At 56.6% G+C, this 21614-nt stretch overlaps 1 protein-coding gene across 1 annotated transcript; it reads right to left on the reverse strand.

Annotated features, from left to right (window-relative positions):
* Nucleotides 1-296: 296 nt before the first annotated feature.
* ACACB (acetyl-CoA carboxylase beta) lies at nucleotides 297-20990 on the reverse strand. The gene is given in 53 exon segments (XM_030958988.1): nucleotides 297-817; nucleotides 937-1073; nucleotides 1558-1728; nucleotides 1882-2036; nucleotides 2548-2660; nucleotides 2787-2964; nucleotides 3284-3419; nucleotides 3624-3720; nucleotides 3875-3971; nucleotides 4117-4237; nucleotides 4319-4462; nucleotides 4664-4774; nucleotides 4937-5057; nucleotides 5194-5291; nucleotides 5619-5888; nucleotides 6203-6325; nucleotides 6561-6716; nucleotides 7176-7379; nucleotides 7671-7826; nucleotides 7902-8117; nucleotides 8186-8227; nucleotides 8814-8870; nucleotides 9050-9157; nucleotides 9249-9348; nucleotides 9754-9891; nucleotides 10121-10239; nucleotides 10333-10422; nucleotides 10783-10896; nucleotides 10979-11092; nucleotides 11368-11492; nucleotides 11571-11659; nucleotides 11739-11839; nucleotides 12138-12326; nucleotides 12403-12549; nucleotides 12954-13088; nucleotides 13165-13315; nucleotides 13393-13538; nucleotides 14155-14236; nucleotides 14816-14919; nucleotides 14996-15146; nucleotides 15653-15816; nucleotides 15997-16158; nucleotides 16390-16560; nucleotides 16863-17072; nucleotides 17230-17340; nucleotides 17591-17700; nucleotides 17989-18087; nucleotides 18481-18496; nucleotides 18498-18563; nucleotides 18706-18815; nucleotides 19068-19206; nucleotides 20009-20135; nucleotides 20814-20990. Coding segments are annotated over 53 exon segments (6831 nt in total). The 5' UTR covers nucleotides 20927-20990; the 3' UTR covers nucleotides 297-690.
* Between the last annotated feature and the right edge of the window lie 624 nt (nucleotides 20991-21614).

A 21614-nucleotide genomic window follows, 5' to 3' on the forward strand; every position in this document is an offset into this window, starting at 1 on the left:
CCTCCCTCCTCTCCATGCTCTGCAGGAGCCAGAAAGGACACGAGATGGGCAACTAGGTCAGCCAAAGCCTGGTGGATCCTTGGACATTCCCAAGGGAGCAGCTCCCAGATTAGCTCACTGAGGTCTTTCCTGGACCATCAGCTACTCATGGCCACATCTACTCTTTGCCCCCCAGTGAGAGGAAGGATGACAGAAATTGCTCCTCACAGTTTATAAAGCATCACTTGGAGGCTGCTTCTCATTTCCTGGTCTTGGTGCCTGGTCAGCTTGAACCCAGCCAGCTGGACAATGGCCCTGGCCAGGGGTCTGTGCCTCCAGCTCTGTCCAGTCTCATGAGACGTGTCTGACCCGGTGTTGTTTGAAAGGCCAAGGGCTGGCAACTAAAACAGGAAAATATTTTGGATTCTTTTTAAAACCAAGTTCTGCACCAGGCCCAGATTCCAGGCTTGGCTCGTGACAAGTTCATCTTCTGCCAATCTGCCCCTCTGGCAGCACCCCCAGTGCCAGAGAGGACTCTGCATGGATGGCAAGACCATCTCCATGGCTTAAAATACTTAAAAGCACTGGTGTCCTTTATTTAGGCACATGAGCAAGAGTCCAAGGCTTCAGTTCAAGGGCTGAGGAGCCAGGTGGGCAGGTGAGGTCTGACTGTGTCCTGGTGCTTCTCCTACCCCGTGGCGATTGTCCAGATCAGGAGGGATCATCAGTGTCCACCCTGGACAGGAGATGGGCGACCTGGGCCTTCTGTGGGCCGGTGATGTGCTGAGCCATCTGCACGATGCAGTCCATGGTCAGCTCAGGGTTGGCCTGGAGCAAGCTGAAAGGCACAGGGCAGAGAAGGTTTCCTGAGTGGCTGCAGTGAGAACTGCCTGGGCTCCACCACCTGCTGTGCCCATCCCAGGGACCCCTTCTCATGCCAGCTCCCACAGCACTCACCTCCGGATGTGCTTGAGGATGTAGTCCCGCTTCAGGTACTTGATGTTCTCCCTGATGGCTGACTGGGTGCCATCCTCCTCCTGCATGTGCTTCTCCAGCCACTCCACCACCACCTGGTTGTTGTCCCAGAGGTAGCCCTGGAGAAAGCAGCACTGTGGGCAGGGGGTTCTGCTGCCTGCACAGCCCAAGCCTCCCCGCTTCCTCCTTGAGCCTCAAATCCAGGCCATGGGATTTTTCCCCCCTAACCTGCACCTATTTGCAAACCATTTAAAAAGCAAAAGGGTAAAACATGGTTCCTTTGCATGTCCTGCTTCCTGAGGCAGGCACAGCAACATGTGTGTCATTTGAGAGCAGCCCAAATGCTAAAAACCCCATTTTTGCTCTGGGAAGTAAAAAATGTTTATTTGGGGGTCATTTTGCCATCACTGAGCACCAGTACCCAACTGGAGTCACCTGATTTGAAGAGCCAGTCCTAGACCAGGGCTGCTTCACTGCCATCCTCACACATTCCCATCACACATTGAAACCCTACTGAAATCTCTGAATGGTGGCAGAGCAAGGTGAGATCCCTCGGGATGCCCTGGCTGTGGAGGTGCCTCAGGAGGCTGGGGCTGGGGGTACCTTCTCAGCTCCTTCGGTCTCCATGAACCAGCGCCGCAGCATGGACTGGATGTGGATGTGGCTGAGCTCGCTGTTGGCCTTCAGCACCTCCCCCTTCACCATCTCCTCCAGCAGCAGCCGCCGCAGCCGCCAGTAGAGGAAGGAGCGGGCGCTCTTCCACTCCAGGATGTCCTGCGGAAACCGGAGCACAGCCCGGGTTTGCCGGCGGCTGCTGGCTCCCGGCTCCAGCGGGATGGAGGGCAGAGGGCAGGGATGTCACAGGGAAGGGATTTTCCCCCCGCCTTTGCCTGTCACCTCGGAGCCCCTCCCCGGAGCCCAGCTCACCGTGATGACCCCTTTCTCCTGCATGCGGCCCGGGGTGTCGTGCAGGTCTGCGAAGCGCACGGCCACCTGGTGGTACACGGGCAGCAGCAGCTCCTCCCGCGCCTTCAGCTGCTTCTCCAGCTGCTTGCGCTGCGCCTCCGACAGCTCGGGGGACCCTGCGGGACACAGCGGGCTGAGCAGACCCCCGGTGATGCCACCTCTGTGCTCCCACATCAGCCACCACGCCCAGTGCCACAGCTCGTTCCTTGGCACACTGACACCAGAGCCACACATGGTCACAAAGAGGTCACACCACACTCGCTGCCTGCTACATGACAGGGGAGATGGCATTTGCAAGGACTTTGTGGGATCATGTTGTAGCAGGCTGGAGGGACATGGGGGAAAGGAACTCCCAATGCAGCAGGAACCAATTCAACGTGGCCGTGGCCATAATTCATCTCAAAGCATGGGAGAAGACCCCAGCCCCATTTAACCCATTGACAGAACCCCCAGGAGATACAGGTGTTCTAAAGTACCACCACATCCTCTCAGCTCCACCAACAGAAGACATGAAGAGTTTTCCCAGAAGGACACTAAAGGACTCCTGGTGGTTGCCACCAAAGTGCTAGAGCCTCATAATTAACTTACCACCACCAATGTCCACAACCCAAAACTCCCTTTCCTTACCCAGCTGTCCAACAAGCTTGGCATAAACTGTATCAATCCTCCTCATGGTCTTCACCAAATCCTTCTTTCTGAACTTGATCTCCACTGTTCCTCCAGGCTCCAAAATGCCTCCCCTGGAAGGGAAGTTTGGTAAAACAAGGACTGGTGTGCACGGGAGCATAAATCCTAGGACAAGATGTCCAGGCAGCTGACACACATGGGTATTTTGGATGACACACACAGGTGTTCAAGATGCTGACCTGCTCTCCTTGTCAGCATAGAGCTCCACGTGCAGGGGGTTGATGGTGGAGTCGATGACCACCCAGGAGCCGCCGCGCAGCTCAGCGTGAGGGGGGATGTACACCAGCACCGGCTGCTTGAAGTCCCGCAGGCTGTCCACGATGAAGGCACCAAACTTCAGCATCTGGTCGTACATGTCTGAAAGCCAAAGGGACTCAGGGGCTGGGTGAACCATTGCCACTGTCCCAGCCTCCTCCCAGCTGCCCAAAGCCACCTTCTCTACTGGAGAGACAAAGCATCCTGCAAAACCAGCCAGCAGGAAACCACCAACCCCTGGGACCTCTGCCCTGCAATGCCCCATGACCTCCCCAGCCCAACTCAACCCCACATCCCAGAGTGGTGCATACCCTGGTAGGCTGGGCCATCCCAGGACCCTGTGGGGTGGCAGAGGTGACAGAGTTTTGTCACACACCATGGGAATGTGGGCACAGGTCCCTTTCATCCCAAGCACAGGTACCTTTCATGCCACTGGAGAAGCCTCTCCAGTTGGCAAAGATCATCAGCGGGAGGTGCTCCCGGTTGAAGTCCCGAATGGCCTGGGCTGTTTTAAAAGCAGAGTCTGGAAACCAGACCTGTCCAGCCTGCTGGATTATCTGGAAAAGACAGTGAGCAGCTGAGACTGTGCCACTTCTTCCTGGCATGCCGCATGAAACAGCAGGAAGAAAACAAACTGCCCCAGCACCCCGATTTCACCTGAATTAAGGAAAATTATGCCCAAGGATCATGCTGAGCTATTACTCCTCCCTTTCCTCCAGTTCCTCTCAGATGCCACCTGGCCCCAGCTGTACCCCACTTACCTTTGCCTCTGAGTCCAGGTTGGCAGGGTCAGCAGGTATTGTCACCTCCACGGTGCGAGTCTCAACAGCAATGACACCCACGGGGAGACCTCCCAGCCTGTGGCAGGGCAGGGTGGGCTCAGCAAGGCCAGTTCCCCTCCACCCCAGCCCCACCAGAGAACTGCTCCCTCTCCACCATCCCAAAACCAGTGCCACAGACAGGGATTGAAGGTGAGGGGCCACACATGCAGGATCCCTGCTCCTGGCAGTACCTCGCTCTGCCAACCACCACGGTCTGAGCCCATGGCTTCATGATCTCCATGAAGCTGCCCTGGTCGAAGAAGCCGCTCTGCCAGGTCCCTTTGAGAGCTGCAGAGCACAGGAAAACATGGAGTGGTGCAAGGGCAAGCCCTGAAGGGTTCCTGAGCACCAACCCACAGCCAAGAGCATCTTCTGCACCTACAGGATGCATTTGGGAGCAGTGCTGCACAGACCTTGGGCTGTTCTCACTTACTTGGATGGGGTCTCCCTGCCAGCATCCACCTGGGGTCATAGGGCACTTTGGAAGGGATAAAACCAATTTCTCTCTCAACAGGGTCAACTATAGCAGTGACAGGCACCGGGCTCTGGTTATCCTGTAAGGGAGACCCCAAGGGCAGGTCACCAGCCAGATATGAGTGACATCCCCCTCCTTCCCCCCTGCAGTACCCTCCTACCTTGGGTATGTATGAGAGCCACTGCAGGATGGTGTAGACCCCCTCAAAGTCATCTGGGACAGTGACATGGGAAACACCGTTGTTGTGCATGATCTGCACTCCTCCCAGCTGGTTGTTGGATGTGTACACCTCCCGTCCCAGCACCTAGGGAAACACATGCTGACACAGGAGCTGCTCCCTTGCTCTGTTTGTCAGCCCAAACCTCTGCACAGGCAAATTCCCTCTAGGCTGAGGATGAATTTACACCTCTATCCAGGCTGATGTTCCATGGGACAGGGAAGGAGCACACACAGGTAGTGGTGAGAAGGACAGTGCCATGGAGGACATGCAGCCAGAGCTTGGTACCTTGTTGAGAGCTGTGACACCTGTGAGGATGATGTGCGAGTTCTCCACCTGGATGACACGCTGGCCCAGCCTCACCAGGTAGGCACCGATCCCAATGGCACGACAACTCACCTGGGCACACACAAAGGGACACCTGGGGTCACTGGGGCTGCAGCACAGACCTGGAGAAGGATGCTGTGAAGGGCTTGCTGCATCCTGTCACCCCTCCCATAGTGATTTTAAGAGCCAGCAAGACAGAGGGGAGGAGCAGAGAGGGGAAGAGCCCCACTGTACCATGCTGATGGTCACTATTTCGTCATAGGCACGGGAGGACTCCCCAGCAATGGTACCAGCAGCTCTCAGGTTTTCCACCCCAAATCCATTGTCCTTCCCAATGATGTCCAGCAGGACATACCTGCAGAGAAAGTGGAGCTGTGGTGTGGGAAGCACTCACCTGCATGATGTGCCTGGCAGGATGCTGAGGTGGGAGCTGGTGGGGTTAGGGCAGAGCTTGGGGTGGCTCTGTGTGTCTCATGGGATATGGGACTCACCTGGACTCTCCATCTTCCTCCACGTGCTCACAGCGCACCGAGTTCATGCTGCTGATCCTCGTGTAGTCCTGGGGAGTCAGGTACAGGTACCTGAACCCCTGCAAGGAAAGAGGAGAAGGATGACTTGTGGAGCCCCCGACACACATGCACACATGGGACATGGCCCTTTCCCAAACCTATCCCAAACCATGCTGTGCAGCAGCTCAGGGACCAGAGCTGGACAGAGCAGCCATGCCAGCACTGACACCTTCACCTCCACCACATGGGAGAAGCCAAAGGAACCATCCCCATGGTGCTGGGTGCAGGTAGGGCCTCACTCCTGCTCTAATCCCACAACTTGACATCCCAGTTTAACTCTGCTCATCCCTTCCCCAGCTAGACCCTCAGTTGTTTCCTGTGCTGCAGGAGGGGAGGTGCACACACACCTTGTAGGGCTCGGCTGGGTCCACCCAGGCCACCTGGAACATGTGCTTGATCTCGTCAGCGAAGCCGATGCGGGCGCCGCTGTTGGCGGCGATGTAGATGCGGGGGATGCCCTCAGCCCGTGCCAGCTCCGAGGCCCTCAGGAACACCAGGTCCTCCTCAGGCCCAAAGGAGCCAATCTTGTGTGTGATGTCATTGCAGATGAGCACAATGTCCCGGCCTTTGGGGTACTCGGGGGTCTTCAGCTTCATTTTGAAAGCAACCATCCCCACCTGCCTCGAAACGGCACAAGGTTACAGGGAATCTCCAGAGAGTCACAGAGTCATTTACAGAATCACAGAATTAACCTGGCTGGAAAAGACCTCCAAGATCATTGAGTCCTATGCTTGACTGATCACCACTTTGTCAACTAGACCAGAGTACTGAGTGCCACGTCCAAGAGACACTGAGGGGCTGAGCTGCAGGCAGCATTTACCAACAGACAAAATGGTTGAGGAGCATCTCCCAAGCTTTAAACACAGCCAGACTAAGCCACCAGCCATTCCCACCTGCTTCCTTTGACCAATTCAAAATCATTCCCTGCTACCTCATTCCCTCCAGGGACCCTGTTCATGTGCACAAGGTGCCCCTGAGAGTCCACGACGAGCTCAGTGTAGGTCAAGATGTCCTTGGGATACAGGTCTGAGGAGCCCCACAGCTTGAAGAGAGCCTATGGAGACACAGCACATTGCTTGGAATGGTTTAGCTTGGAAGAGACCTTAAAGATCATCTAGTTTCAGGAATTCCAAGAGCTAGGAATTGGTTTAGAAATGTTTCATATAACCACAAATGTTGGAGCTTGGGCTCTTTTTGTTTTCTCATTTGACGGCCGGAGGAGAGGGACCTTTTCCTCAGGTGGGAATATTTGGGGAGGGTGGGGATAAAGAGCAGTAATTTGGACTCACCTGCCTGATCATCTCTGGGAAGTCGTACACATACGTGGTGCCCAAGGACTGTGCCTGGAAGCGCTTAGCCTGAAGCAGATCCTTGGTGACATAGGGGGTGTTGATGAGCATCCCATGCTGAGGCCCCTGCTTGTCCCCATATGACTGGAACATGATCTGGAGAGAAAAGCAGAGCATTGATGCCTTTCCTGGATGTCATGGTGACCCTTTTTCTGGAGCACTGCTGAGCCCTGCTTGGTCAAGGTGATTTTCCACCCATTTTTTTGCTATTGAGGGGACTGTCACACTGATGTGCTGCCAGTACTAGTGACACCTTAACACTGACCATCACCTCCAGCGTTCAAAACTGCCCAGCTCCACACCAGCATCAACCCAAGGAACCCAGACGGATGAAGCTCAGCACATTTTGAACAAAGCACCACCCCAACTGGATGCAGACAGATGGATGAAACCAACCCAGCTGTGGGAATGCTGTTGGAAGTTTGGGGGCTCTGGGCAGACCAGCACTGCGGGTTCACAAGGAGTTTTGCAGAAGCCCCCCTAAAGCTCTGCTGGAGCTGGCAGCACTCGGGCAGCCATGGCTGGGTTCCTGCAGTCACTGCTGGGGTTACTCACGCTGCCAGTGCCGGGGTCCCTCACTTCCTTGTAGAGGCTGATGTCCAGGTAATATCCGGACTCATTGGTGAGGAAGAGGCGGATGGGGATGGCGGTGGCAGTGGGCGTCAGGCGGATGTTGATCTTCACCTCGGCCTGCAGCACCCGCAGCTTCCAGAGGCGGCTGCCGTAGCGCATCACCATGGAGCGCACCGACTCCTCGATCTGCACAGGAGATGGCACAAAGGGGGGTTAGTGACCTCAAGGACAACACTGGACACACAATGCCAAGGTTGGAGCAGCCCTGTTGCATGTCCACCCCAAACAGCCATTTTGGATTTGCTTTGGGTGAGCCCATTCTGTCTCTCCATGGGCCTGGTGCTGATATCCACCCTCTCCACTGTGGACAGAGAAAGATGGTGGGGGCTGGCTGCCCATCTGTGCAGTGGTCTTGAGCACAGGGGATGACAGAGCAACTTTTCCAGGACAGAGGAAACAGGACCCCAAGAAACACACCTTGGACGGGTCCATGATGACGGTGGGCACAAAATTGAGGAAGATGTGGTTGCAGTCAGTGCGCACGATGGTGTTGTTGAAGGCCACCTCCAGCTCATCCATGGCCTCCAGGAGCAGCCGCTCGCCCTCGTTCTGCAGGTACTCGAAGGAAGCCTCCTGTGATGAGGCAGGTGGCTCAGCAAGGGCCAGGCCACCCCTGCACCCTCACTGCGCCCCCGGGTGCCACCCTGCCTTGGTGATGAGGTCGGAGTGGCGCACAATGGCGCGGATGAAGAAGCGGTAGTCGGTGGCCTCGGTGCCCGCCTGAACCTTGGCAGCCCCCAGGTACAGGTGCATCTTGTGGTTGGCACAGGGGATGGCCGTCAGGTCGAAGTTGCGCATGCGGCTCAGCTCCAGCTGGAAGGCGAGCGCCGGCTCCAGGTGCCGGTAGATCCGATCCTCTGCGAACTGCCAGGCACAGCCGTGAGCCAGGGCCACGCCGGCGCCTCACCGGCACCGCTCCCACGGGATCTTACCTCGTCCCTGGCTCTGAACGTGAAGAACTTTGGGAATTCTCTCTGCAGCAAAAGGGAGAGAGAAGGCAACGTGAATAGGCCTGGTCCACAGAGGACTGCTGATTCTCCATTGATTGATTCTCCATTTAAAAAAAAAACTTTGCAGGCTTTGTTCTCCCCTAAAGGGAAAAGGGCTGGGAGGGATTGATTCATTTGGATTTCAGGAAGAAATTGTTCCCTGCGAGGGAGGTGAGCCCTTGGCACAGGCTGCCCAAAGAAACTGTGGCTGCCTCACCCCTGGAAGTGTCCCAGGCCAGGTTGGAAAGGGTTTGGAGAAACCTGGGACAGTGGAGAGTTCTACCCCATGGCAGGGAGTGGAACAGGATGAACTTTAAGGTTCCTTCTCACCCCAAACACTCTGGGCTTCTACTCTGTGATGGCTCCTAAAGGCAGCTTAAAGCTATGGAGTGGCTCTGCAGGAACCACATTACTGGAAACATGAGCAGGATAAAGGATTATATAGGAGATGAATCACTCATTGAATTGCTCATTAATTAATTCCCAGCTCCTGAAGCACAGTGGGTCCATCCATCACTCAGAGCTGTGTCTGTAAGGTATTTACAGATGTCAGAATCTCAATTGCTCTCACCTGCTGGGCAATGAGGAATGTGATTCTCCGGAGACCACATTCAACAAGGATATTTTTCTACACAGAAACAGAAAATGCCACCACTTAAGAGAGCTTAAACATCTCCACCAAGGGAGCAAACAAAACCTAAACTGCAGCATTTTGGGGTGCACTGCATGGAGAGGAGGCAGTGTCTTGGGGTACAGTGTTCTGGCTTGCAGGGTTAACAAAAAGAGGGTCCAGCCGCAGCAACAGACCTTGGACTGGGCAAAGGCTCTGAAGATGGGCACCAGCTTCTCATCTTCCACGTGGTCAGCTGAGCAGAGCGCGATGTTGAGGATGTGGATTGGCTCCTCACGAATGTTCTGGCAACAAAACCCTACAGTCAACCCTGGCCAGCAGCATCAATGCTGTCCCAACACCACCTGGGGGTGCCAGCAGCAGCTTCATGCCCACCTTGGTGTCCTCCTCATCGTAGGTGGTGGCCTGTGCATCACTAAGGAGCCCGCTGTCCGACGAGGAGTTGGAGAAGCACGAGATCACTTCATCAAAGTTCCTGCCCAAACAGCAGAGGTGGGGTCACAAGCCAGCATGTTGTGCCCACCTCCTGCCTGAAGGGACAGTGCCAGGGACCCACTGTGACAGTGTGACAGGGACACAGGTACCAGCACAATGGCCCCACCATCCCACAGCCAACCCGCAGCTTATGAAATGCAGCTCTGAGCTCTGCTGCGTTAATGTTCAAAGGGATTTAATCTGTGCCATGTAAGCTTTCCCCATATTCCTCATGTCCCCACAAGGTAAGTGTTGTACTGAGAATACCCAGTTTGCAGCTATGCTGGGAACGGGAGCTGCCTCTAGCACAGTCCAGCTGCTCCCAGTTGTGGCTTTTCCACGCCATTTTGCTCTCCAATGACCCAAAATGCACAAACTCTAGCCAGGTATGTCCCTGCACCCCCACCTTGTGAAATCTTCAAATCTGCGGAAGGCCACCATGACTCCCATCCTCTGGCTCGTGGGGGAGAAGCCGCTGTCCATGAAGAGCTCAGTGCTGTGCCGGGCCAGGTCAGGGTTGGAGATGCTGATAGGGACGGATATCCTGCCATGGGGAGCAAGTGTCAGCTGTGGAGAAGGCACCATGTGGGACTACACAGCTCCCACAGGGGACCCTGACCCAGAGAAGGCTCATCCTGCTCCACTGGCAACAGGACGGTGTGGTGGCAGCACCCACTTTGCACAGAGGGGATGATACAAACCTCAAAGCTTTGTGAAAAGAAAAGCTTTGTGTCCAGGGGAGCAGGACAGGTGTGTGGGAGGGACCCCTGTACCTGTTGGGGTGGGAAGAGGGCAGCATGAACTGGAACTCCACGAGGCAGGTGCCATCAGAGAGCTGCTGGTGCTGCAGGCTGTGCAGCTCGTAGGCGATGTACCCCCGCCGCACGTACACCTGTGAGGGGACACAGGAGGTATCCCCTTGCCCCTGCCACCCCAGGGCCCCCCATGCCACCCTCAGGCCCCCTCTGTGCCCCCCAGGCCTCACCTCCAGCGCTGCCATGCGCACCACCTTGTTGGTGTGGTAGAAGAACACGGGGAGCACATCAAAGATGGAGGTTTCTGACAGGATCAGTTTCTGTGGGAAGAAAGGAAAATTTAGAGCAAGGATGAACTGAGACCTCCCTGCTCTATTTACGGGGTCCCTCAATGTGGAGCTGTGCAGGACTGGTCACCAGGGTGCCATGGAACACCCAGCCCACCATGGGGAAACCACTAAAGCCAGACATGAATCCATACATCTGTTCCCTCCCAAATGGAACATGGAGCAATGCATAGGGACTGGCAGCACTGGGGTGCATGCCCTCCTCTGCTCCACACAGCCACTAGTGCAGGGCTTTGAGTGATTTTTAGCTGTTTTTAAGACTAAACCACTTCCAGCCAGACCCCCTCCCTGAAGCCACCCGAATTCCCTCTGGAAAAATGTGCAATTCCCAACCTTCAGGTTCTCAGGGCAGTACTCATGTCCGTACATGTCGATAGCAGAGATGAAGATGGACTCAACCTGGTTGTGCCGCAGCTCATAGGAGGGCATGTGAGAGGCAATGAGCACCTGCCAGGGGAGAGAGGAGCTGGGAGCCTGGGGGACAGGGATAGGGACAGGAATGGGATGGCACTGCATGGTGCTGGCTGACCTGCCGGGCTCTCAGAGCCACTTTGGAGTGCTCGGTCTTGCTGAGCTGTGTCAGCTCATGGAGGATGGTTGTCAGCTCATCTGTCAGTGTGGGGTCACGGCCACACAGCTGGTCCTGCAATGTCACAACCACCATGGCTCAGCTCAGGTTCATCACTGTGTGGGATGGCTTCACCTTGCACCCCCAGCCCCATGCAGCCAAAGGGGACAAGACCCAAGGCACAAAAATGGGCTCTCTTTGACCCAAGCATAGTCACACAACACCACAGAGGGAAAATAATTAAAATAAATAATGAGGCAGGAATGGACACTTAAGCAGAGCAGAGCTGTCTTGACTCTTCCCTGCTACCAGCCTTTGCTCCTGGAGTCTCAGGCATGAGCTGTACTCACAATTAACATGATCACCAGCTGGTTCTTCTTGGCCACCTGGGCATGGGAGAAGATGCTCTCCAGCACGGGGGTCATGTTGGGTTTGCACTGCTCCCGCAGGCTGATGACACACTTGTCGTAGTGAGCTGTGGGGCAGGGTCTGGTGAGCCCTGCAGCTCCTCCAGAGAGCCCTGCAGTTCCCCCAGAGAGCTCCGAGCCCTCACCATGCTGGAATTGTGTCTCCACTTGCAGGTAGCGCCTGAGCAGGTCCAGCACCACTGCCTTCATGTAGCCCCGGATGCCGCTGCGGTACCTGGGGAGCAAAGAGCCCATCATGCTGTGAGGAGGTGGCTGTGGGGGGACATGGGGGTCACCGACAATATGGGGCTCACCTCTGCACCAGCTGCACCAGGCTCTGAGTGTTCATGAAGAAGACCTCCCGCTCAGCCTTCCTCTGCAGAGTGGCTGCATGGGTGTCCAGCACGTTGGCAATCTGTGGGGAGAGGGGACAAGGTCCAGGGTGGCTCAGGGGCACGAGGCTGCCATCTCCTCCTTTGCTTACTCCACCCAGAGCCTTTCCTTTGTTTTTTTTCCCCATATTGAAAAATGCAAAGTAACAAACGAATATAAAAAAGAAAGGCACACATAGAAGCAAATACACATATAAAATATCAACCTCCACAGATTTCCCTCCCTCGTTTCATTTGTTATAAAATCTTGGCAGCACAAATTGAGGCAGGAGCTCCCAGCTGGCTCCAGTGAAGAGGATGTGAGCCCCCTTTGGCACTCACCTGCTGGCTGGGGAAGCGGCAGAGCACGGAGGTGATGTTGCTGGCGTACTGCGCCATCACCTTCCGGATGGACTTCTCCACAGCCAGCGGGATCCGTCCCGAAATGCTCGTCATGATCTCCTGCAGCTCCAGCAGGGGCAGGGCAGGGTCCCGCAGGGTCTTCATCAGCTGTGCCACCCACTCCTTCACCTGCAGGACCAGAAGCTGGTGCTGCTGGACTTGGCCTCGTGGCAACTGGGTGGAACCCATGGTGCCTGACACCCACCTTGGTCTTGAAGTAGGGCTCAGGCAGGCAGTAGCCGTTCATGACATTGGTCAGGTTGTCCAGAACATTGCGCAGAACCTGGTGCTGCTTCTCACCGGTGATGGGGAGGGTCTGCTGGGCTGGGAGCCCCCCTGTGAATGGCTGTGCCTGAAGAGGGCAGAGGGAGGTGGGCTCAACTGTTGTTGTTGGCAGAAACAGAGCTCCCAAGAGCTGCAGCTGCCCCAGAAATCCAGCAGAGCCCATGGTACGGGTCAGATATGAGGAAGCACCTGACATTGAGCATAGTGGATCTGACAGTGTCTCATGATGAAAATAACATGGAAAAACTGGAGATTTTAATGCAATAAATGCACTTTTTAGTGCATGTGAGCGCCTGCACATCGAGGAAGCAGACCAATCCATGTGGAGCAGCACTTGAACCCAAAGACAACCCAAGGACATGGCATGTGATGCCCCACTGGAGCAGCTCCTCCATTTTGGCTCCTGGGGAGCATTCCCAGGATGCCAGCTGGGAGCTGGCAGGAGGGGATAGCAGCCCCTAGGGGACTCACAGGCTTCACTTTGGAGGGATCATCCAGCTGGAGGCGGGCGATGATACAGCCGGCCTCCAGTAGCGCCCCCGGCCGCTTGATGTAGTGCAGCTGCCCCGCCTCCTCCACCGCCAGCGTCATGATGATCTTCATCACCTGGCGAGGAAGGCACACGGTCACCAAGCCAGCAGCACCAAAAATGCTGCTCCTCCAGCTCTTCTGCAAAGCTCACCTCGATCTCTGCATAAACCTTCCCCTCGTCCACGTGGCCGCCGTCCTCCACCATGTACTGCAGCAGCTTCCCCGCGCACGGTGAGCGCAGCACCGTCGGGTCCTTCTCCTTCTCGAAGGTGCACGTTTTGTTGCCGATGGTAATCCGGTACCTAAGGGACAGGGAAAGGTGTCACCAGCCGGCTGGTGGCCATTGGGGAGGAGGGATGAGGGCCCTGGCAAAGGGTACCTGTCGATCTCCTCTTTCATGTAGGTGGTGTAGCTGCAGCCGTCGTAGGAGAGCAGCAGCCCTCCGTCGTTGAGCCGGTGCACGTCGATCTCGATGTGCGTGCGGTTCATGATGACCACGTAGGTGGTCAGCGACTGGCGGGCCACCTGCGGGCAGGGGACACCCTCAGTGCAACCCCAAAACACACTGGACAGCAAGGCTGGGAGCTGGGGAGGCACCTCCCCATGCTCAGTGCAATGGCTGCTGCCATGGGATGGGGCTGTGCTAGGAAGGCAGGAGGCACAACCTCAGGCTGCACCCAGGAGCTGTTCAACTCTGCCCAGAGCTGGTTTAACTCACAGCCCAGAACTGGTTTAACTCAACTCACAGCCCAGAGTTGGTTTAACTCACAGCCCAGAACTGGTATAACTCAACTCACAGCCCAGAACTGGTTTAACTCACAGCCCAGAGCTCATGCAGCACATGGCTCACCTGCCACGTTCATCCTGAGTAAGGAGTTTTGCATGAAGTCCAAATAATTTGGTTTAAAAGCAAGAAAATGAAGTCCCTTAATAAACTCAGGGCAACGGGGTGTATGAAAATGTCTGTCAGGTTAAAATGAGGTTATTAAGGCTATGAGGTTATTAAGCTCATTTTTATGTTGCCCATTTTTAAAGGACAGCTTTGTATTTATTTCAGTTTTCTCCCTTGGGACAGAAGCATGTCCTTGACCCTTTGAGAAGCACTGTGGCTGGTTTGGGGGCAGCACAGCCCTGTCCTCACCTGCAGAATGTACTTCACACCCTCATAGAGCAGCTCCACATCGACAATGTTCAGCAGAGAGGCTGCTGGCAGCACCTGGCCCCTGAAACACAATGGAGGGATCAGGCCTCAGGGCATTCCCAGCCTCTCCAAGCTGTGGGATGTCAGCAGTGCTCCCAGTCCTGGTGGGAGGGCACAATGGTTACCAGAGGGGACAAGTGTCAGCTTTAAGTGACCCACATGAGCACCTTGCACAGCCAGACCTGGAGGGAGGCCAGGCACTGGGAAAACACTCAGATAAGGCACATGGGAGAGCCCTGGGAGTCCTCCAAGCCTGGAAGAATAACCTTGATATTCAACAACAAAAACAAACTGCACAGCCAAGCCACTTCCCCTTGAAAACTGTTTTCCCAGCCATGGGAAGCCTTTCCTACTGTCCAAAGTGATAGCTGAGGATCCAGATACCCCTGTCCCTGCCTGTCACAGTGCTACTGTCACTAAATTTGTAAAGCAAAACTGGAAGGAAAATGTCCCAGAAGAACAACACTCAGGTCTCCACTGTGGCTGCCCCAGTCCTGGAATTCCTCAAGGCCAGGTTGGATGGGGCTTGGAGCAACCTAATCTGGTGGAATCAGATGACTCCACATGACTGAGCCCCCCCTGTGCAGCCCCCACTCCGCACCTCTCCAGCGTGTGCAGGAAGTCACTCATGCACGTTCTGAAAGCAGCATCTGCCACGTTCAGGGCACCACAGACAACCCCCAGCATCGTGTCTGGCTTCTCTGCCTGCGGGGGCAAAACCAACAGGGTTTGGATCTTAACCCAAGGAAAGGAAGTGGTGACCACAGGGCATCACCCCCACCTGCATTTTCTCGGCGATCAGGTGGTCCAGCCAGCCCGTGTGGATCTCATTGTTCTGGAAGCTCTCTGTCTCCAGCAGCTTGATCAGGTATTCCACCGTGGTCCGGAAATCCCCACGGATAGACAGCTCCTTCAGGGCCACCACCATGTTCCTTTCAGGGAGAAAAGCCCTTCATTGATGACTGAGAAGGTGGCACTTGGCGCCCAGCACAGGGAACTGGGGAGTTTCAGAGCCTAGGGCAATGAGCTCCTGAGCCCCCAGCACCTTTATAACCACTGCACGGTTTGGGTTGAAAGGGACCTTAAAAATTCTCTTGTTCCACCCCCTGTCATGGCTTGGGACACCTCCCACTAGATCAAGTTACTCCAAGCCCCATCAGCCTGTCCATGAAACTGCTGCTCAGTTCCTGATGGACACTGGTGCTGATCGCACTAAGCAATGCCCAGCAGACGACTTCATGTCCTTGAGGACCAGGTGGATGAACTGAGACTGTAGCACAACCACAGTCCAAAACATTCTGGCTTTGGTCAGACAGCCAGGTGCTTAGCACAGCAGCACCATTCTGGTCCTGTCAGATAAAAAGCACTTTTCCCAGCTCACACACCAACTGTGACTCCTCCCAAGGACACGCCCTCCAGCTCATCCTGCCACACTCACGAGGTGGCCTCCTCCCGGTTCTCTCCCCATGAGAAGCAGTGTCCAAACTGGGAATCAGCAAACTCATGCAGCCCTCCAGCTGCTGCCACGCTGAAGTACCCCCAGACGTTCTTGCTGCTGCGGAAGTTCAGCTCCTGCACCGTCCCCGAGCTGGGCTTGAAACCCTGAGCCAAAACAGAGCAGAGATGGAGGAACCAGGATTGAGACTCGTGCAGCAAGACAGGGAAGGGGAACCCCCATGGACTGCACCGATCCCATGAACATTGTCTGGCTGGGGAGGACCATGCCCAGTTCAACCCCACAGGTGGCAGCGTCCCCTTGTCCCCACCCCGACCCCAGCTCACCTCCTCAGGGTTCTCGCTGGTGATCCGGGCAGCAATGACGTGGCCCCTGGGCACGGGGGGATTGGAGGGGCTGTGGAAGGAGATGGGGGTGTCCCCCCAGGGGCTCTCCCCATAGAGCACCCGGATGTCTTTTATCCTGTGCAAGGGGATGCCCATTGCAATCTGCAGGAGAGACAAAGGCCTGAGCTGCCAGAGAGACACCGCCAGAGTCTGAATGGAGAGTTCCCAATGGGAAGCCAGAGTAGAAGGAAAGCTGCCACACCTCTTTCACCTGCACCCTCCATGCTGGGATAGGGGGCAGCTTCCCTCTGCCAGGCTCCAGCCCAGTGCTCCTCCCTAAATGCCCAAACTGCCTCCTCTAACACCCCTGCAGTGAGCCGTGTGTGCAGGTACCTGCAGCTGGGCAGCCGGGAGGTTCACGTCCGCCACCATCTCCGTGCACGGGTGCTCCACCTGCAGCCGGGGGTTCAGCTCCAGGAAGTGGAAACTCCCGTCCTCCCCATACAGATACTCCACGGTGCCTGCACTGACGTACCCAACCATCTGCGCCAGGCGGACAGCGCACTGCGGGAGAGGGAAACCCCTGGATCATGGAATCCCAGCTTGGAAGGGAACAGCAGGATCAGCATCCAGCTCCTGCTTGTGCAGAGGACACCCCCAAAACCTAACGCGTGCCTGGAAGTCCAAACGCTCCCTGGACTCTGGCACACTTAGGGCTGTGATTGCTTCCCTGGGGAGGCTGCTCCTGTGCCCCACCACCCTAGACAAGGAGTCCTGCTCAGCTCAGGATCCCTCCCTTCCTTAAAACCTCAATAAACCCAGCCCAGTTTCCCACTAAAACCTCCTGCTGCCCTTAGGCCACCCACCTTCTCCATCATCTCGGTGACAGCGGGGGCAGCGATGGTGGCGGGTGCCTCCTCAATGATCTTCTGGTGGCGGCGCTGGATGGAGCAGTCGCGGCTGAAGAGGGAGATGGCATTGCCGTACTCATCTGCCAGGACCTGCACCTCCAGGTGCCGCGCGTGCTGTGCCAGCTGCATCAGGAAAATGGCAGATCCGGGCGCCTCCGCCTGCACCTGCAGTGGGGGAGAGAGTCCTGCTCTAGCATCACTCCCCGAAATTCATCCCAGGATGGAGGCAGAGCTGCGGCAGGAAGTGGGAGGTGCCCCGGGTGGGAGCAGGACCCTGCCGGGATGGGACGGAACAGGGATGGGGGTTCCAGGCACCTCTCACCTGCCGGAAACACGCACTAAATTCGTCTGCTGCCTCCACTTTTCGGATGCCTTTGCCCCCGCCACCTTCTGCTGCCTTGATCATCAGGGGGTAGCCGATCCTTGTGGCCACCTGAGAGGGTCAGGGCTGGGGTGACTGTAGTGTTTGGACCCCAGCACACCACCCTGACAGCCCACACTATTCCAGGCATCCCCGAGCAGGATTATCCCAAGTGACATTCATTCAGTGAGACAAACTGCTGCTGGCACAGCCTTGTGTCACCAAGGTGTGTGCTGGGAGGCAGAAGGACCAGGACAGGCAGGCTCTGAGGAGGAATCATGGTGGGCAAGAGATAAGCAGCTGCCTACAGGCTCAGCTTTACCTCCAGGCCTTCCTCCACGTCCTTCACACAGCCCTGCGCGTACGTCTCCAGGGGGATGCTGATGGTCTGCTGCTGATTCTGGTCCTCCTCAGACCACTGAGCCACCAGACCTGCAGATATGGCCAGGGCTGTGGTCACCACCAGGGTGGCACAGCTGGGGTGGCATGCTGGGTGTGACCAGGGAGCTGAGGATTCCATCATTTCTCCTGTTTCCTTGCACTCCAAAATCCCATCTCCAAAATCCCTCTGCCCGAATCAGCTGCTGCAATGGGGTCCCCAATATGTGTGGCCAGATGGACCAAAGATCCCCATCCTGGTGCTTGTTTTGGGGGAAGGAGAGGCAGGGAGGAGGGAAGAGAGGAGCAGGGAGGGTGTGGGGGCTGTGAAGAGGCACTCACCACTCCCACTCCACGGCAGTGTGGGGATCTCCAGGGTCTGAGCCACGATGGTGGAGGCAACTTTGTCCCCCAGTGCCCACATGGCATCACTGGGGGGACCTTTGGAGAGGGAGAAAAGAGCTGAGGGGATGCTCAATCCACCAGCCCATCCCCACATCACTGAGCTGGCCCCACCAGCCTTCTGCAAGGACTGGGGATGCAGGAAAGGAACCTCCCCAAACCCACTGCCCAGCTCAGGACTGGGAATCCCACAAGGTCTGCTCCCACCCAGTGTTCCTCTGTGAACACTGCATCAGCCTGAACATTACAGGGAAACCTAAAAAACAGCAGGATTCCTGGGAATGCCCCAGGAAACCAGCCTGAGGACTGCCACTCCATGGGTTGGGCATGCCAGAGGCACCAAAGGGGCATTCCCAGTGCAGTGTCCCTGGCAGTGACTGTGAGTGCACACACCAGCCCAACTCCCAGCACAGAGAAGCAGTGAGACCTTACCTAGAAAAGCTATCCCAGTTTTTCTGCAGCAGCTCTGGCAGCTTGTGGTTCTCTGAGGCGTGTCCCCAGCCAGCCCACACCGCCTGGCACAAGGAGAAGCAGCAGTGGATGGCATCTCCCACCGTGCCCAGCTCCTCAGCACACAGGGACATGACCCCCTTATGGGGTGTCCCCTCTGCCCAGGAACTGCCCTTGGCACGGAGGTGGGACACAAATGGCCACTACCTGGACTGGGATCCGCTTGGAAATGTCCACAATCAGCTCCACGTTGGCGTAGTTGTTGTTGTTTGTCCCTCCAGGGACAGGCACGTAGTGATCTGCCATCTTGATGTACTCTGCAAGAGAGCACGGGGAGCGGTGGGAGCCAGATCCCTGAGCCAGATCCCCTGAGCCAGATCCCCTTCCCAAATCCTCCATCCCGGGGAGGCTGGAGCAGGGAAAAATTATTTACTCCTGGATTTGGCTACGCAGGAGTAAACTGTGTGACTCCAGGCTGTGCAGAGCCCTCAATTGCCAGGCAGGAAAGGGCTGCCCCAGCTCAGCCCCAGGCAGGGAACTTCCTTTTTGGGGATATTTTCAGGAATTACCTGCGTTAGCCTTGAGGTCCTCGGGGGTGACCATGACCACGAAGCGAATGGCGCGCTCGTTGCGGAACATCTCGTAGGCCCAGCGGCGGATGGAGCGCATGCACTTCACAGCAGCAATGCCATTGTTGGCAATGAGGACCTGGGGACACAGGGACAGGGGGTGGCAGGGTGAACCCTGGCCTTGCTACCCCAAGGGATGGCACTGTGTGGTAATGTTCCTCACTCGGGGTCACCAAATGTAGGAATTGAGGGCATCCCCGACATGGGAAGAGACGAGAATCTTGACTCCATGTTTCAGAAGGCTGATTTATTATTTTATGATATATATTATATTAAAAGAAAATGATACATTAAAACTATACTAAAGAATAGAAGAAAGGATTTCATCAGAATGCTTGAAAGGAATAAAAAAGAGTGATAATAAAATCTTGTGACTGCTCACAGCCTCGACACAGGTGGCTGTCGTTGGTCATCAAGTAAAAACAATTTCACAAGCTGGGTAAACAATTCTCCAAATCACATTCCAAGGCAGCAAAACATGGAGAAGCTGAAGCTTCTCAGCTTCTAAGGAGAAAAGATCCTAATGAAAGGATTTTTCATAAAATATGTCTGTGACAGCAGTGCAGGGGGGTTGTGCTAATCAGGAGATTTCCAACAGCTGGTTGTACACCCCAGCAGAGCATGAGACTCCTCAACAACACTGCTGATGTCTGGCACTGGGCATAACCAAGGAAGGGATTTTGGCCATCGTTTGTGCCAAGCTGCTGCATGGGGCTCCCTGTCCCAGCCCATGAGAGCGAGTGAAGCCATGGGATGAACAGCTCTGGGGTGCCATTGCTCCAAGCCCGGCAGACACAGGACATTTGGGCAGTGCTCAAAGACATCCCTGTGAAAAGCAGTGACCCCCTAGCCAGGCACAAGCAGGGACGTGTGGGACAGACCTTCTCGATGACACGGTTGCCCCCAAAGCGGGTGACGAACTCGGCTGGGGAGGCAACGGAAAAATCCCGCTGCAGGTCCATCTTCCTGTGGCTCCTCTTCGCCAGGTTTGGCCCCGACATGCTGGGCCTGTGGTGGGATGTGGTGGCTGTCACTGAGCCCAGGACCACCCCAGAGAGCCTAGAGCTACTCCAATGAGCCCTCCCCCAGCCCCAAAGCCCCTGCAAAGCCTGTCCTGCAAAGGTCACCAACCATATTTACAATGTGACTCAGGCAGGACATAAGGAAATTCCTTATCTGTGGAAGGATGGAAGAGCAGCATGGATACTGCTGGCAGCACCACCTCAAACCCTGTGTGGCAAGAGCCACCGTCGGGCTATCGAGTGTCACAACATGTCCCTGCAGCTAAAGGTTTGTTATTTTTAGCCAGAGCAGAGCAGCCGGAGGGGGCAGGCAGCAGCATTTGGCTTCCAAGTTGTTTCTTCTCGATATCAGCTGTGCTCCCATGGGAGCTTCCCGGTGCAGCCAGCAGGGAGTGAGCTGCCCCACATCCAAACCAGAGATTTTGGAGGGCACCCCCTGCCCTGGTTCTTGCAGGTGGCACTGCTGTCACACAGCCAAGGACACTGGCTCTCCTCCCTTCAAAGGCAGCAGGATTGGGGGAATCACCTTGTGGTTCCGAGGAGCACCAGCACATGTGCACCCCAATTTTACCAACAGCAATGTACCCACCACAAGCACCCGCCCTCCCTAACCGGGACATCCCTATCCGACCACGCTGCGGCCATCGGGGGTTGCCATCCGTACCTGATGCCGGCGCTGGGCTCCAGAATGGCGCTCACGGTGGGCGGCTCGGGGACGGTACCCGCCACCCCGGCCAGGCTGCTGCGCCGCCGGCCCACCCTGAAGGCCGTGGCCATCAGCTCATCATCGGAGGAGTTGTCGTCGAAGGAGCCCAGCACGAACTTGGCGAGGGCCGGGCGGCGCAGCGCCGCGGGGTTGTACACGGCGAGCTGCTCCTGCTCCGCGCCCGCCCGCCCGGCCCGCGGCGGCGGCTGCTGCCGGCCCGGGGGGCTCTGCCGGCCCGGAGTGCTCTGCCGGCCCGAGGGGCTCGGCCCGGCGGGGCTCTCCTCCGGCTCCTTCTTTTGCTCGCACTGAGAGTTAGACATTTTGGCCCAAAGGAGCAGCAGCAAAGAGAACAGGAGCAGCGCAGCCGGCAGCATTCACGGGCCCTGGGGGAGACAGAGCACGCCGGTCACGGCTGTGCCGCTGAAACCACGGCCCCGTCCCGCAGCGCCCGGTGCCGGCCGCCCTCAGCCGGAGCGGAGCTCCGTGAGGAGCCGAGGGGTGACACGGCCTGGCCTGCCCGGCCCTCACAGCACCCTCAGGATGGCGGCCCCCAGCCCGGCCCTCACACCGGGGAACGTTGAACGGAACCCCCGAAGCGCGGTGAGTGCGGTCGATTATCCCAGTTAGAGCTGGGCATGGGGGTGAGGGAAAAGCGCCTCATTTTCCCCTCAGCCCCTCGCCCTCCCCTCGCCCCTCACCTTCCCCTCAGCCCTCGCCCTCCCCTCGGCCCTCGCCCCCTCACCATGGCTACCAGCCGGG

Source organism: Camarhynchus parvulus, chromosome 15, assembly GCF_901933205.1.
Source record: "Camarhynchus parvulus chromosome 15, STF_HiC, whole genome shotgun sequence".
In the NCBI taxonomy this organism is placed as follows: domain Eukaryota; kingdom Metazoa; phylum Chordata; class Aves; order Passeriformes; family Thraupidae; genus Camarhynchus; species Camarhynchus parvulus.